This window comes from Ranitomeya imitator, chromosome 3, assembly GCF_032444005.1.
Source record: "Ranitomeya imitator isolate aRanImi1 chromosome 3, aRanImi1.pri, whole genome shotgun sequence".
In the NCBI taxonomy this organism is placed as follows: Eukaryota; Metazoa; Chordata; class Amphibia; order Anura; family Dendrobatidae; genus Ranitomeya; species Ranitomeya imitator.
In genome coordinates, this window is record NC_091284.1 from 819,879,579 (window position 1) to 819,896,964 (window position 17,386).

General features: G+C 43.4%; 1 protein-coding gene across 1 annotated transcript in view; it reads right to left on the reverse strand.

Annotated features, from left to right (window-relative positions):
• Positions 1-4,924: 4,924 nt before the first annotated feature.
• CAPN5 (calpain 5) overlaps positions 4,925-17,386 on the reverse strand; it is a 92,016-nt gene continuing 79,554 nt past the window's right edge. Inside the window, exons 11-13 of the mRNA XM_069759370.1 lie at positions 15,339-15,460; positions 12,949-13,085; positions 4,925-7,279 (exon numbers count right to left, since the gene is read on the reverse strand). Coding sequence (XP_069615471.1) covers positions 7,097-7,279; positions 12,949-13,085; positions 15,339-15,460 — 442 coding nt within the window. The 3' untranslated portion in view covers positions 4,925-7,096. The remainder of the gene's footprint in view (positions 7,280-12,948; positions 13,086-15,338; positions 15,461-17,386) is intronic.

Sequence of the window (17,386 nt, forward strand, 5' to 3'; positions counted from 1 at the left end):
TTTGGGATGATCATACCATCAAGGGGGCTGTGAGAAAATCACACGGCGTCTGTGTTGTGGCTATAGGTGTCACACTAGGTGGACCATCATACTGTGTGTGGGGTCATCATACTGTGCTGGGGGGCTGAGAGGGCATCATACTGTGCTTGGGGGCTGAGAGGGCATCATACTGTGTGTGGGGTCATCATACTGTGCTGGGGGGCTGAGAGGGCATCATACTGTGTGTGGGGTCATCATACTGTGCTGGGGGGCTGAGAGGGCATCATACTGTGCTTGGGGGCTGAGAGGGCATCATACTGTGTGGGGTCCATCATACTGTGCTGGGGGGCCGAGAGGGCATCATACTGTGTGTGGGGTCCATCATACTGTGCTGGGGGGCTGAGAGGGCATCATACTGTGCTTGGGGGCTGAGAGGGCATCATACTGTGTGGGGTCCATCATACTGTGCTGGGGGGCCGAGAGGGCATCATACTGTGCTGGGGGGCTGAGAGGGCATCATACTGTGTGTGGTGACATCATACTGTGCTGGGGGGCTGAGAGGGCATCATAATGTGTGTGGGGTCATCATACTGTGCTGGGGGGCTGAGAGGGCATCATACTGTGTGTGGGGTCATCATACTGTGCTGGGGGGCTGAGAGGGCATCATACTGTGCTTGGGGGCTGAGAGGGCATCATACTGTGTGGGGTCCATCATACTGTGCTGGGGGGCCGAGAGGGCATCATACTGTGTGTGGTGACATCATACTGTGCTGGGGGGCTTAGAGGGCATCATACTGTGTGTGGGGTCATCATACTGTGCTGGGGGGCTGAGAGGGCATCATACTGTATGTGGGGTCATCATACTGTGCTGGGGGGCTGAGAGGCCATCATACTGTGCTTGGGGGCTGAGAGGGCATCATACTGTGTGGGGTCTATCATACTGTGCTGGGGGGCCGAGAGGGCATCATACTGTGTGTGGGGTCCATCATACTGTGCTGGGGGGCTGAGAGGGCATCATACTGTGCTTGGGGGCTGAGAGGGCATCATACTGTGTGGGGTCCATCATACTGTGCTGGGGGGCCGAGAGGGCATCATACTGTGCTGGGGGGCTGAGAGGGCATCATACTGTGTGTGGTGATATCATACTGTGCTGGGGGGCTGAGAGGGCATCATACTGTGTGTGGTGACATATTGTGCTGGGGGGCCGAGAGGGCATCATACTGTGTGTGGTGACATATTGTGCTGGGGGGCTGAGAGGGCATCATACTGTGTGGGATCCATCATACTGTGCTGGGGGGCCGAGAGGGCATCATACTGTGTGGGATCCATCATACTGTGCTGGGTGGCCGAGAGGGCATCATACTGTGTGGGATCCATCATACTGTGCTGGGGGGCTGAGAGGGCATCATACTGTGTGTGGTCATCATACAGTGCTGGAGAGCTGTGGGGTCCATCATACTGTGTGTGGTCATCATACTGTGCTGGGGGCTGAGAGGGCATCATACTGTGCTGGGGGGGCCGAGAGGGCATCATACTGTGTGTGGTGACATCATACTGTGCTGGAGAGCTGTGGGGTCCATCCTACAACATCATATAGTGTTGGGGAGCTGGTGATGTACCAGGGCTGAACAGGAGCACATGATTTATAAACTTTATATAAAGCAATAAATTATAGAGTTTTGATTTTGCTGCTAGCGATAATACAATATGGCCGAATGTCACCTGTATTAACAGCAGCAGTTGCTCAACAGACTTAATTCAGCTCAATATTAAGTGATACTATTGCTATTATGCTTTTTTGCTTATATAGCGCCATCATATTCCACAGCGCTGTACAGACATTATCACTGTCCTCATAGGGAATCTAGACTGTGAGCCCCAATCTTTGAAGTATGGGAGGAAACCGGAGAACCCGGAGGAAACCCATGCAAAAACGGGGAGAACATACAAACTGAGCAACAGTGCTAACCACTGAGCCACACAATATAAAATAATTTTAATTAAGTTAATATTAATATTGAGCAGAATTAATTTCAGCCCATTGGTTCGGCCTCCACAACATGGTCTCTCATGTGGCCCCTAAGGAAAATTAATTGCCCTTCCTGGAAATAGACCATTAATATCTTCACAGGGGGTCTCACCGCAAGGAATAGAAGGGATATTCGAACCAGGGCCTCATTTTTTCGAGACAGATGCAGGACTCCAAACTATCAGGCAATTACTGTGGATTTGCCTTGATATTAAGTAACAAGACCAAAAGCGGGCAGGTTTTTTTCCCCTTAGCTTCCCGCTGCTCCCGAATATTTTTTTTAAATTTTTTTACAATGGGGCGTGGCTCACAGGGTAATAATGCAAAGCAGCCTAGAGACACGCCCCAGAGCATCCTGTGAGCCACACCCCTGGATAAAAAAACTATTCACATTGAATAGAAAGACTGTTTTGCAACTGTGTAAATGTTATACATATATACACTGCTATTCTGGAAAAAACACTGCTGCAGATTATGTATTTGCACTGGTGTGCCAAGCGGCCATCCGCGATAGTGCATTTGATTTGAGGCCTAGACAGGTAGCAGCTTTGCCCGTTTTTCTGTGGCGATTGATTATTATTATGTTTTATTCTTCTCAACACATTCCACTATGTAATGAATAAAGATTTACAACTGGAATATTTCAGTGATATCTAGGATGAGGGATTTTAGAGTTCTCTTTTTATTTTTTTGAGCAGTGTACAGTACAGACCAAAGGTTTGGACACACCTTCTCATTTAAAAAATTTTCTGTATTTTCAAGACTATGAAAATTGTACATTCACACTGAAGGCATCAAAACTATGAATTAACACATGTGGAATTATATACTTAACAAAAAAGTGTGAAACAACTGAAATTATGTCTTATATTCTAGGTTCTTCACAGTAGCCACCTTTTGCTTTGATGACTGCTTTGCACACTCTTGGCATTCTCTTGATGAGCTTCAAGAGGTAGTCACCGGGAAGGGTTTTCTCTTCACAGGTGTGCCCTGTCAGGTTTAATAAGTGGGATTTCTTGCCTTATAAATGGTGTTGGGACCATCAGCTGTGTTGTGCAGAAGTCTGGTGGATACACAGCTGATAGTCCTACTGAATAGACTGTTAAAATTTGTATTATGGCAAGAAAATAGCAGCTAAGTAAAGAAAAACGAGTGGCCATCATTACTTTAAGAAACGAAGGTCAGTCAGTCCGAAAAATTGGGAAAACTTTGAAAGCGTCCCCAAGTGCAGTGGCAAAAACCATCAAGCGCTACAAAGAAACTGGCTCACATGAGGACCGCCCCAGGAAAGGAAGACCAAGAGTCACCTCTGCTTCTGAGGATAAGGTTATCCGAGTCAACAGCCTCAGAAATCGCAGGTTAAGGCCGGAGTCACACATGCGAGAAACACGTCCGTGTCTCGCATGTGAAAACCAAGCTCTGGCGCCGGCACTCCAGAACAGAGCGTGCGGCTGCATAGCAACACATGGAGCCGCACGCTCCGCTCCCAAGTGCTGGCGCCACAGCTTGGTTTTCACATGCGAGACACGGACGTGTTTTTCGCATGTGTCACTCCGGCCTTAACAGCAGCTCAGATTAGAGACCAGGTCAATGCCACACAGTTCTAGCAGCAGACACATCTCTAGAACAACTGTTAAGAGGAGACTTTGTGCAGCAGGCCTTCATGGTAAAATAGCTGCTAGGAAACCATTGCTAAGGACAGGCAACAAGCAGAAGAGACTTGTTTGGGCTAAAGAACACAAGGAATGGACATTAGACCAGTGGAAATCTGTGCTTTGGTCTGATGAGTCCAAATTTGAGATCTTTGGTTCCAACCACCGTGTCTTTGTGCGACGCAGAAAAGGTGAACGGATGGACTCTACATGCCTGGTTCCCACCGTGAAGCATGGAGGAGGAGGTGTGATGGTGTGGGGGGGCTTTGATGGTGACACTGTTGGGGATTTATTCAAAATTGAAGGCATACTGAACCAGCATGGCTACCACAGCATCTTGCAGCGGCATGCTATTCCATCCAGTTTGCGTTTAGTTGGACCATCATTTATTTTTCAACAGGACATTGACCCTAAACACACCTCCAGGCTGTGTAAGGGCTATTTGACCAAGAAGGAGAGTGATGGGGTGCTACGCCAGATGACCCCGCCTCCACAGTCACCAGACCTGAGCCCAATCGAGATGGTTTGGGGTGAGCTAGACCGCAGAGTGAAGGCAAAAGGGCCAACAAGTGCTAAGCATCTCTGGGAACTCCTTCAAGATTGTTGGAAGACCATTCCCGGTGACTACCTCTTCAAGCTCATCAAGAGAATGCCAAGAGTGTGCAAAAACAGTCATCAAAGCAAAAGGTGGCTACTTTGAAGAACCTAGAATATAAGACATAATTTCAGTTGTTTCACACTTTTTTGTTAAGTATATAATTCCACATGTGTTAATTCATAGGTTTGATGCCTTCAGTGTGAATGTACAATTTTCATAGTCATGAAAATACAGAAAAATCTTTAAATGAGAAGGTGTGTCCAAACGTTTGGTCTGTACTGTATATAGGTCGCTGGGTAATTTTTATAGCACAATGAACACCATAAAAACAAAAGCAAAAAAAAAAAAAAGACAGAATTTTTTTTTCCCTTTACCATTTCACTGACATTTTTTGTCCCGTTTTTTCAGTGAATTATATAAATGGCTTCATTCTAAAAGACACAAACCCTCGTTCACGCAAGTCTACAGAAGAATAAATACCATATGGTTCATGGGAAAAAAGGAAGGGAAAAAAAACCCTGAAAATTAGCTGTGGCGGGAAAATGTTAACTTGCGCCATTAGTCAGCGCTCGCGGCGCCGTCTAGTGGTTAACTCTAGAATACACTATGTACAGATACAAATTAGTAATGAATCAGGCTTTATAAGTTAGAATATATGGACACCAATTTACATATTCGGGTTTTATTGAAATGTTTTATTTTATTTTTCAGCTGTCTCGGTAAGGCGATTCACTGCGCGGACGCGGTAAATCAGAGGCGTATAATATAAAGGTTCCCCACGTACACATTATACGGATTATAAAGTGCTAACCTGTAAACGTACAAAAAAAGATATCATAAAATCGAATAGTAATAAAAATAGAAAGTCAAGAGAAATCAGCGACGAAACGTCATCCCCCAAATCACCGTCAAGATAGAGACAAACATTTTATAAAAACAAGAAAAAATAAAATATAAAAAAATCAGAGAAACGAAAATTTACACTAAATCCAAGAACATCTTCACAGATGAATAAAATCTTAAGACATGAGGCGACATTTCTGACAACTTATGAAAATAAAGACCTATGGTGCTGCCATTAGCAACTATTGGTCGGTTACAGTATTTGTTGCTATGACAACACCACAGAAAAACCCTCAAGCATAAAAACAAAAATGGAACCAATCGAGTGGCATTTACCCTTTTTTTGGTCCCGTTTTTTATGCGTTAGAGGACCTTTAACAAAAAGAAAAAACAATTATTTGGCATTTTGGACCCTGTGTCAGACATGGCTAATTATGGCTTTGTTCTTTGAGAGGCACACTGAGTAACCTAGATACTGCTCTGACTGACACCTGCTCAGTCACCATGGCAACAAATTTTTCTGTAACTGAGGCCTTCATGTACAGAACCTGCATCGGAGTAATTGTTACCGATGACAACCAATCAGTGCTCAGCTTTCGCTTTCTGTCTGATAAAAGCCAATCTCTGATAGGTCGTTTTCGCAAAGAGAAAACGAAAGCTGTGCACCGATTGGTCGATAGGAACAACATGGCCACTGTTTGTTTGAACGAGGTATAAGGAGAGGAAACTCGCCTCGGCTCCATCCTATTTTTGGGCCAGATCCCTACAAAAAGCAGAAAAACCCAGAACTCGCTAATATTCCCATTTTTTTCAGTATTAAACATTCCCTTTAAGAGGTGGTTTCATATAAAAAAACCTCCAAGTGGGTATTTCAGGGTGTTTATAAGCTCGGCGGTGCTTAAAAATCTCCAATAAATGGGAATTCAAACTTCGGGAGGTCTAGAATTTAGGATGGAGGAGCGGGGTTAACCCTTGTGCAGCCATTGCCTCAAACCTGGAGCCCTTTGGCACATTTGATCCATTTCTCGGCCCGTCCATTTCATTGCTCGTACATTCCCAGGCGATACGCATGCGTTGTAGTATATATGCTGACACCTGTATACACATAATAAAGGACATGCGATAAAGACGCCTCGATGGGGGTGGTCCTAATCCTTAAAGGGTTTCCTTAATTTTATGTATATAAAGCCTTATCACGTGTAATAAGACTACGTTCTGCAGCTTTCTATAACTTCTTGCCCTGATTCTTTGCATTTCCCAAAGTCTCTGCTTGCCGGCAGTGAATGGGAACACGCTTGCATACCTACCATGTCCCGACCCAATTATTGTCGAATCTGAGGGTCTGTTACAATCGTATCCAGCGGAGACAATCCGAAATATATTGGCAGCATAAATCTATCTTCTGACTTGATGGTTTGTTAGAATGTATCAGTGCAGGCAAAAAAAAAATTATCAGACTTGATGGGGATTGTATAAAGTGGGTACAAGTGTAGCAAACCCTCAGCTGCGAGAGTTCTTGATCTGTACAGGCTTCTTGATTAAAATATATATCTAAAATTCAATTCATGTACAGCAAGCAGAGATCTGGATAAGGCTTTACCTACATAATACCACTTTGGCTGCAGAGACCCAGGTGATATGGATCCACTCGTCTGCTCTTCCATATGGCGGTATTATTCACTCCTGAGTCCAGATTGTGACCGTTCGTCACATGACCAGCAGAGGACCCTTACTCCCACCCAGCCATACATTGGAAATATCTGTTAGGAACCATCCGGCCCCCTTGTATAAGAAATAACAGATGCATATAAAGGAGCTGGAATGGCGCCGCTTATCCTACTGGTAGCTATACACGGATATATGAAACACGGGACATTGGGGCGAGGTGCGGCACACGCTCCATTACCGCACTGGAATAGAGATAATATAGGTCTATGAAATGCGAGCCCCAGTGGCTGACAGTCCGCGGTGGGTGCCGTCAGGCAGTTTTGGCGCTTAGATTCCGGTCAGGCTGTTGCTGCTGAATAGAACCAGCTGGATGGAGCCGGCCACCTGGGGATTACTCTTGTTACTCTTGTCCTGGAGCGGCAGGCTGTGCTGAGACTGCTGGTTGTTCGCTTCGGCCGTTAGGACCACTTGACCCATAAATTCGTCTTTAATCACATTGTGATTCCAAACCTGAGAAAAATAGAATTTAAAAAATGTAACTAAAAAAAATATAACATGTGCAACAGTCACAACCAAATATCTCGCTTTTAGGGTCTTTAAGAAAAAAACAAAACAAACAAAAAAAAAAAACATCTTGTGCACTAGCTGGTGACAACACTACAACCCTCATCATGCACCACCGAAAAAAAAACAAAAAACATGAGAACACTACATCTTCCACGCTGCAGAGCCGGGTACGCTGCAACGCCGGATAAGCTCCGTGCAGACACTGAACAAGCAGGGCTCTGCAGAGAGGTCAAATTAGGGTACAGCAGTGATCTGGACTCTTAGTCCTCTTTCACACTTCCATCTTTTTCCTCCCGTCGAAATCCGTCAAGGTTTGAAAAAACAGGATCCTGCAAATTTTTCTGCAGGATCCTGTTTTTTTCCCCATAGACTTGTATTAGCGACGGATTGCCATCCGTTTCATCCGTCCTGCAATAGCGGTCCGTCGTGCGGAGAACACGTTCAGAGGAATGTTTTTTCTGCACGTTGGAAAATCTGTCAGCGACGGTTCCTGCGCAAGCCTATGGACGCAGGATCCGTCGCTGACCGTCAAACACAGGAATCCAGTGACGTATCCCGTTTTTTCATTCTGAGCATGCCCGGACGGATTTTTTTATACCTGAAAATGCAGGCAGAAACTCCTTCGACACATCCGTCATAACACTATATGTGTTGCACAAGTTTTCCACTATTTTCACAACATCCGTCGATACGTCACTTCACTGCATTATGACGCACCCCGAACGACGGAAGTGTGAAAGAAGCCTTTAGGCTACTTTCACACATCAGGTTTTTTTGCATCAGGCACGATCTGGCGAATGTTGGAAAAACAGGATCCGGCGCAGATTGTGAAAAACTGATGCGACGGATCCGTTTTTTCTAGATTATTGGATAAAAAAGAAATTTGGAGCATGCTTAGTTTAAAAAAAAAACGGAATGCGGCGCCGGAATCCGTCATTTTCCAGATCCAGCACCTTCTGGCTCCCATTCTAACAAACCACCGGAAGCGCTGGATACGGCGCTTCAGGCGTTTTCGCCGGAGACAAAAACATTGCTATGGACGTTTTTACCAGAAACGGCAGATTTGCTGGATCCGGCGAAAACCGGACAAAACGCACCGACCCCCCTAATTTTGCCACAAAAAACTGGGAAAACTTAATGAATCGAGTATGAGCCTAAGGTGGGAAATGCAGCAGCTACCGGTAAATGTCAAAAGTAAAAATAGATACCAATAAAAGTAAAATTAATTGAGACATCAGTAGGTTAAGTGTTTTTGAATATCCATATTGAATCAGGAGCCCCATATAATGCTCCATAAAGTTCATGATGGCCCCATATTAAAATATGCCCCATATAATCCTGCACAAAGGTTAATAATGGCCCCATAAGATGCTCCATACAGACACTTGCCCTATATAGTACTGCACAAACGTTAATTATGTCCCCATAAGATGCTCCATAAAGATATTTGCCCCATATAGTACTGCACAAACGTTGATTATGGCCCCATAAGATGCTCCATACAGACACTGGCCCCATATAGTGCTGCACAAACAATTATGGCTCCATACAGACACTTGCTTCATTTGCTGTTGCTGCGATAAAATAAAAAAAAAAAAATAAAAAAAAAAAAAAATCACATACTCACCTCTCCATCGCTCAGGCCCCCGGCACTTTCAATATTCACCTGACTCTGTTCCGGCGCCGCTCCATCTTCAGCGTCTTCTACACTGACGTTCAGGCAGAAGGCGCGCACTAACCACGTCACCGCGCCCTCTGACCTGATCGTCACTGCAGAAGATGCTGAAGATGGAACTGCGCCCGGAACGAGGAGCAGGTGAATATCGCGCAGCGCTGCGCTCCCCTCCCTGTTATACTGACCTGTTCCTGGCGCGGTGCAGTCCCTGCTTCCCCAGTGCCGCAGCTTCTTCCTGAACTGAGCGGTCACCGTTACCGCTCATTACAGTAATGAATATGCAGCTCCACCCCTATGGGAGGTGGAGCAACATATTCATTACTGTAATGAGCGGTACCATGTGACCGCTCAGTACAGGAAGAAGCTGGGGCGCCGGGGAGCCAGGGACCTGCAGGGACCGCGCCAGGAGCAGGCGAGTATAATTAGATAGCCCCCGCGCCTCCACCCCTGCCGACCCCTGGGTATGACTCGAGTATAAGCCGAGAGGGGGACTTTCAGCCTAAAAAAAATGGGCTGAAAATCTCGGCTGATACTCTAGTATATACGGTATTTCTCCCAGAAAATTATTGCCATTTGTTTTTTTTTTATACACTTTTATTTCTGTTGTGTGTATTGGAACACCAGAAAAATCAGGCAAAAAAAAAAAGAGGCAAATTGGGCATAGTTTCACACAAAACCCTAAAAATGAGGCCGACAGAATTGTTGACACTTTTCCAAAATTTTAGATAAACAACTTTGTTTCAGGCATGTGATGCTCGTTCAAACTCACTTGTAGCAAGTAACAGGTGTGAGCAATATGAAAAGGGAAGAAGTTGACAAAATCTTTGCATTGTGTGTGCCGCACTAGGCATGGAGAACAGAAAAGAACTGTCTGAGCACTTCAGAGCCAAAATTGTTACTAAATATCAACAATCTCAAGGTTACAAGTCCATCTCCAGAGATATTCATGTTCCTTTTGTCCACAGTGCACAACATAATCAAGAAGTTTACAACCCATGACACTGTTGCTAATCTCCCTGGACGTGAACGGCAGAGACAAATTTATGAAAAGTTGCAACGTAGGATAATCCAGATGGAGGATCAGCAGCCCCAATCAAGTTCCAAAGAAATTACAGCTGTCTTGCAGACTCATGGTTCTTCAGTGTCAGAGTGAACTATCCATCAACATTTGACTGAAATGAAACGCTATGACAGGAGACTCAGGAGGACCCCACTGCCGACAGTCATGAAAAAAAGCTAGACTGCAGGTTGCCAAAATGTTTATGAATAAGCAAAAATCCTTTTGGGAAAGCATCTTGTGGACAAGTTAGAACTTTTCGGTAAAGCAAATCATTTGACTGTTTCCCAAAAACAGAATGAGGCCTACAAAAAAAAAAAAAAAAAAAAAAGAACAGTACCTACAGTCAAATATGGAGGAGGTTCAAAGATGTTTTGCTGCCTTTGGCACTGGGTGCCTTGACTGTGTGAAAGGGATCATGAAATCTGAAAATAACCAAAAGACTTAGGGTTGCAATGTATAGTGTCCAGTGTCAGAAAGCTGGGTTTGTGTCCTAGGTCATGGGTCTTCCAGCAGGACAGTGACCCCAAACATACTTCAAGAAGCCCCCAGATATAAAAGGAAACAAAACGCCGGAGAGTTCTGAAGTGGCAGCAAAGAGTCTGGATCTAAATCCCATTGATCACCTGTGGAGAGATCTTACAATTGCTGTAGTGGGAAGGCGAAATATGAGACCGGGAGCAGTTTGTGATAGAAAAGTCGTCCAAAATTCCAGCTGAGAGGAGTCAGAAGCTTGTGGATGGTTATAGGAAGCGACTGATTGCAGTTATTTATTCCAAAGGCTGGGCAACCAAATATTAACTGGATCGTGCCAACAATTTTGCCGGCCCATTTTTGGGGATTTGCGTGAAATGTCCAATGTGATTTCTCTGGGTTTTTTTTGTGTTTCAATACATACAAAGGAAGTAAACATCTGTATAACAAATCATGTGTAATTGTGATAATATTTGGGGAGAAAAACCTCATTCTCTGAAACAATTCCAAGGGAGTCAACAATTCCGACCATGATTGTATATTATACAGTTAGGTCCATATATATTTGGACAGATACAACATTTTTCAAAATTTGGTTCTAGACATTACCACAATGAATTTTAAACAAAACAATTCAGATGCAGTTGAAGTTCAGACTTTCAGCTTTCATTTGAGGGTATCCACATTAAAATTGGATGAAGGGTTTAGGAGTTTCAGCTCCTTAACATGTGCCACCCTGTTTTTAAAGGGACCAAAAGTAATTGGACAATTGACTCTAAGGCTATTTCATGGACAGATGTGGGCAATCCCTTCGTTATGTCATTCTCAGTTAAGCAGATAAAAGGCCTGGAGTTGATTTGAGGTGTGGTGCTGCATTTGGAAGGTTTTGCTGTGAAGTAAACATGCGGTAAAGGAGCTCTCCATGCAGGTGATACAAGCCATCCTTAAGCTGCGAAAACAGAAAAAACCCATCCAAGAAATTGCTACAATATTAGGAGTGGCAAAATCTACAGTTTGGTCCACCCTGAGAAAGAAAGCAAGAATACACTGGTGAACTCATCAATGCAAAAAGACCTGGGCGACCACGGAAGACAACAGTGGTGGATGATCGTAGAATAATCTCCATGGTGAAGAGAAACCCCTTCACAACAGCCAACCAAGTGACCAACACTCTCCAGGAGGTCGGCGTATCAATATCCAAATCTACCATAAAGAGAAGACTGCATGAAAGTAACTACAGAGGGTTCACTGCACGGTGCAGCCACTCATAAGCATCAAGAATAAAAAGGCTAAAAAACATCTAAAAAAGGCGCACAGTTCTGGAAGAACATTCTATGGACAGATGAAACCAAGATCAACCTCTACCAGAATGATGGAAAGAGAAAAGTATGGTGAAGGCGTGGTACAGCTCATGATCCAAAGCATACCACATCATCTGTAAAACACGGTGGAGGCAGTGTGATGGCGCGGGCATGCATGGCTGCCAGTGGCACTGGGTCATTAGTGTTTATTGATGATGTGACACAGGAATGAATTCTGAGGTATTCAGAGACATACTGTGTGCTCAGATCCAGCCAAATGCAGCCAAACTGATCGGTCATCGTTTCATACTACAGATGGACAATGACCCAAAACATAAAGCCAAAGCAACCCAGGAGTTTATTAAAGCAAAGAAGTGGAATATTCCTGAATGGCCAAGTCAGTCACCTGATCTCAACCCAATTGAGCAGCATTTCACTTGTTAAAGACTAAACTTCAGACAGAAAGGCCACAAACAAACAGCAACTGAAAACCACCGCAGTGAAGGCCTGGCCAAGCATCAAAAAGGAGGAAACACAGCGTCTGGTGATGTCCATGAGTTCAAGACTTCAGGCAGTCATTATTATTATTAAAATTATTGAATCTGTCCAATTACTTTTGGTCCCTTTAAAAACAGGGTGACACATGTTAAGGAGCTGAAACTCCTAAACCCTTCATCCAATTTTAATGTGGATACCCTCAAATGAAAGCTGAAAGTCTGAACTTCAACTTCATCTGAATTGTTTTGTTTAAAATTCATTGTGGTAATGTCTATAACCAAAATTAGAAGAATGTGGTCTCTGTCCAAATATATATGGACGTAACTGTGTATGTGTGTGAGTACCGTACATATAAACATACATAGATATACACACACATAAAGCTAATTTTCATTTGCTGTGTAACACAAACTTTGGTCACAAACTATTGATAATCCCTCGTATGTAATTACACAGCTCTAACACTAGCGGGCGTCTGTGTACCATCTGCTAATACACCCGCCAACATGAGGCCTACAATGTGACTTGCGGGTTGCCGGTGACCAGCGTCTGGCCCAATGAGACCATAACGATCAGCGTAGTCTCAGAGGCTCGTGCACACACCCACCTGGACGATAATCGGCTGACCAGGCTTCTTCCGGTAGAACAAGCCCTTGACATCGAATTGAGGAGTCAGCGTGTCCTTTATCACTGGAGACTGGACTTTATTCCCCTCGCAGCTAATAATGACATACGGGTCAGCGCCTGACGACCAAAAGAAAACAAAATAAAAGGGTGTCTATTTTTACATTACATTAGGATATAAATGGAATCTTAGCAGCACAGAGTATGAGAGGAGCGTGCTGACCTGGGGGAAAGAAGATCCCTAATGGATACCAGCAGTACAGAGTATTTCAGAAGTCAGCTGAAGTGATAATGCCAATAAGTAAAGGGCTACACGAGTCAGGCAGAGTCATCTTAGGAGGAGGAGGCCCTCTTTACCAGTACCACTAGGCTGTAAGCTCTGCAGGTGATCAGTCACTACTACATCTACCACTAGACTGTAAGCTCCACAGGTGATCAGTCACTACTACATCTACCACTAGACTGTAAGCTCCACAGGTGATCAGTCACCACTACATCTACCACTAGGCTGTAAGCTCCACAGGTGATCAGTCACTACTACATCTACCACTAGGCTGTAAGCTCCACAGGTGATCAGTCACCACTACATCTACCACTAGACTGTAAGCTCCACAGGTGATCAGTCACCACTACATCTACCACTAGGCTGTAAGCTCTGCAGGTGATCAGTCACTACTACATCTACCACTAGACTGTAAGCTCCACAGGTGATCAGTCACCACTACATCTACCACTAGGCTGTAAGCTCCACAGGTGATCAGTCACTACTACATCTACCACTAGACTGTAAGCTCCGCAGGTGATCAGTCACTACTACATCTACCACTAGACTGTAAGCTCCGCAGGTGATCAGTCACTACTACATCTACCACTAGACTGTAAGCTCCGCAGGTGATCAGTCACTACTACATCTACCACTAGGCTGTAAGCTCCGCAGGTGATCAGTCACTACTACATCTACCACTAGACTGTAAGCTCCACAGGTGATCAGTCACTACTACATCTACCACTAGTCTGTAAGCTCCGCAGGTGATCAGTCACCACTACATCTACCACTAGACTGTAAGCTCCACAGGCGATCAGTCACTACTACATCTACCACTAGACTGTAAGCTCCGCAGGTGATCAGTCACTACTACATCTACCACTAGTCTGTAAGCTCCGCAGGTGATCAGTCACCACTACATCTACCACTAGGCTGTAAGCTCCGCAGGTGATCAGTCACTACTACATCTAACACTAGGCTGTAAGCTCCACAGGTGATCAGTCACTACTACATCTACCACTAGGCTGTAAGCTCCGCAGGTGATCAGTCACTACTACATCTACCACTAGACTGTAAGCTCCACAGGTGATCAGTCACTACTACATCTACCACTAGACTGTAAGCTCCGCAGGTGATCAGTCACTACTACATCTACCACTAGGCTGTAAGCTCCACAGGTGATCAGTCACCACTACATCTACCACTAGACTGTAAGCTCCACAGGCGATCAGTCACCACTACATCTACCACTAGACTGTAATCTCCACAGGTGATCAGTCACTACTACATCTAACACTAGGCTGTAAGCTCCACAGGTGATCAGTCACTACTACATCTACCACTAGGCTGTAAGCTCCGCAGGTGATCAGTCACTACTACATCTACCACTAGGCTGTAAGCTCCACAGGTGATCAGTCACTACTACATCTACCACTAGGCTGTAAGCTCCGCAGGTGATCAGTCACTACTACATCTACCACTAGGCTGTAAGCTCCACAGGTGATCAGTCACTACTACATCTACCACTAGACTGTAAGCTCCGCAGGTGATCAGTCACTACTACATCTACCACTAGGCTGTAAGCTCCGCAGGTGATCAGTCACTACTACATCTAACACTAGGCTGTAAGCTCCACAGGTGATCAGTCACTACTACATCTACCACTAGGCTGTAAGCTCCGCAGGTGATCAGTCAATACTACATCTACCACTAGGCTGTAAGCTCCGCAGGTGATCAGTCACATTCAGCTGTTTCTCAAATCTTAGGCATAATCATACTGGAAACCACATGACCCCTGCTCTCCCCTCGCACAGACGACGTTGGTGCACCAGCATTTCCTGCATTTATAGGTATTTCCCATCTACAAGACTCCAGCAAGAGTCTGGGAATCTGGGAAACTGCACACGAGCTATCAATCATCATCACCACATTCACTGGGAATTAAAGGGCACAGAGCAAAAAAGAGAACCCAATTATTTGGCAAAGAAAGATCAGTCGATTAGATTTTTACAAATTACCGAACTTCAGTTGCAATAATCCAGAAATATACATTTACAGGATCCCCATCACCGACACAGGTAAGAAAAAGAAAATAAACAGACGCCTACCTCCTTGAGAGTCCTGCTGTTTAAGTCCTGCAGCACTGACCACGTGTACCTGAGACACCACCTGGGGGAAACCGCACATCCCCGACCAGCAGGTCTTCTTGGGCTCATCCACAGTCAGCTCACTGAAAAGTACACACAAGTGTGGTTACGACAAGGTCCAGCCCATAGGGGGCGGTATTATAGTAGTTATATTCTTGTACATAGGAGCAGTATTATAGTAGTTATATACTTGTACACAGGGGCAGTATTATAGTAGTTATATTCTTGTACATAGGGGCAGTATTATAGTAGTTATATTCATGTACATAGGAGCAGTATTATAGTAGTTCTATTCTTGTACCTAAGAGGCAGTATTATAGTAGTTATATTCTTGTACATAGGTGCAGTATTATAGTAGTTATATTCTTGTACCTAAGAGGCAGTATTATAGTAGTTATATTCTTGTACATAGGTGCAGTATTATAGTAGTTATATTCTTGTACCTAAGAGGCAGTATTATAGTAGTTATATTCTTGTACATAGGTGCAGTATTATAGTAGTTATATTCTTGTACCTAAGAGGCAGTATTATAGTAGTTATATTCTTGTACATAGGTGCAGTATTATAGTAGTTATATTCTTGTACATAGGAGCAGTATTATAGTAGTTATATTCTTGTACATAGGAGCAGTATTATAGTAGTTATATTCTTGTACATAGGAGCAGTATTATAGTAGTTATATTCTTGTACATAGGGGGCAGTATTATAGTAGTTATATTCTTGTACATAGGGGGCAGTATTATAGTAGTTATATTCTTGTACATAGGAGCAGTATTATAGTAGTTATATTCTTGTATATAGAAGAAGTATTGTAGTAGTAATATTCTTGTACATAGGAGCAGTATTATAGTAATTATATTCTTGTACATAGGGGGAAGTATTATAGTAATTATATTCTTGTATATAGAAGTAGTATTATAGTAGTTATATTCTTGTACATAGGGGGCAGTATTATAGTAGTTATATTCTTGTGCAGAGGAGCAGTATTATAGTAGTTATATTCTTGTACATAGGGGGCAGTATAATAGTAGTTGTATTCTTGTACATAGGGACAGTATTATAGTAGATATATTTTTGTACATAGGGACAGTATTATAGTAGTTATATTCTTGTACATAGGAGCAGTATTATAGTAGTTATATTCTTGTACATAGGGGGAAGTATTATAGTAGTTCTATTCTTGTACATAGGGGCAGTATTATAGTAGTTATATTCTTGTACATAGGGGCAGTATTATAGTAGTTATATTCTTGCACATAGGGGGCAGTATTATAGTAGTTATATTCTTGCACATAGGGCAGTATTATAGTAGTTATATTCTTGTACATAGGGGGCAGTATTATAGTAGTTATAATCTTGTACATAGGGGCAGTATTATAGCAGTTATATTCTTGTACATAGGGGGCAGTATTATAGTAGTTATATTCTTGTACATAGGGGCAGCATTATAGTAGTTATATTCTTGTACATAGGGGCAGCATTATAGTAGTTATATTCTTGTACATAGGGGCAGTATTATAGTAGTTATATTTTTGTACATAGGGGCAGTATTATAGTAGTTATATTCTTGCACATAGGGGGCAGTATTATAGTAGTTATATTCTTGTACATAGGGGGCAGTATTATAGTAGTTATATTCTTGTACATAGGGGCAGTATTATAGTAGTTATATTCTTGTACATAGGAGCAGTATTATAGTAGTTATATTCTTGTACATAGGGGGCAGTATTATAGTAGTTATATTCTTGTATATAGAAGTAGTATTATAGTAGTTATATTCTTGTACATAGGGGGCAGTATTATAGTAGTTATATTCTTGTACATAGGAGCAGTATTATAGTAGTTATATTCTTGTACATAGGGGGAAGTATTATAGTAATTATATTCTTGTATATAGAAGTAGTATTATCTATATATATAATTGCCTAAGGGTTTTTCCGTCTGTCTGTCTGTCTGTCTGTCTGTCTGTCTGTGTCTGTCCTGGAAATCCCGGCTCTCTGATTGGTCGA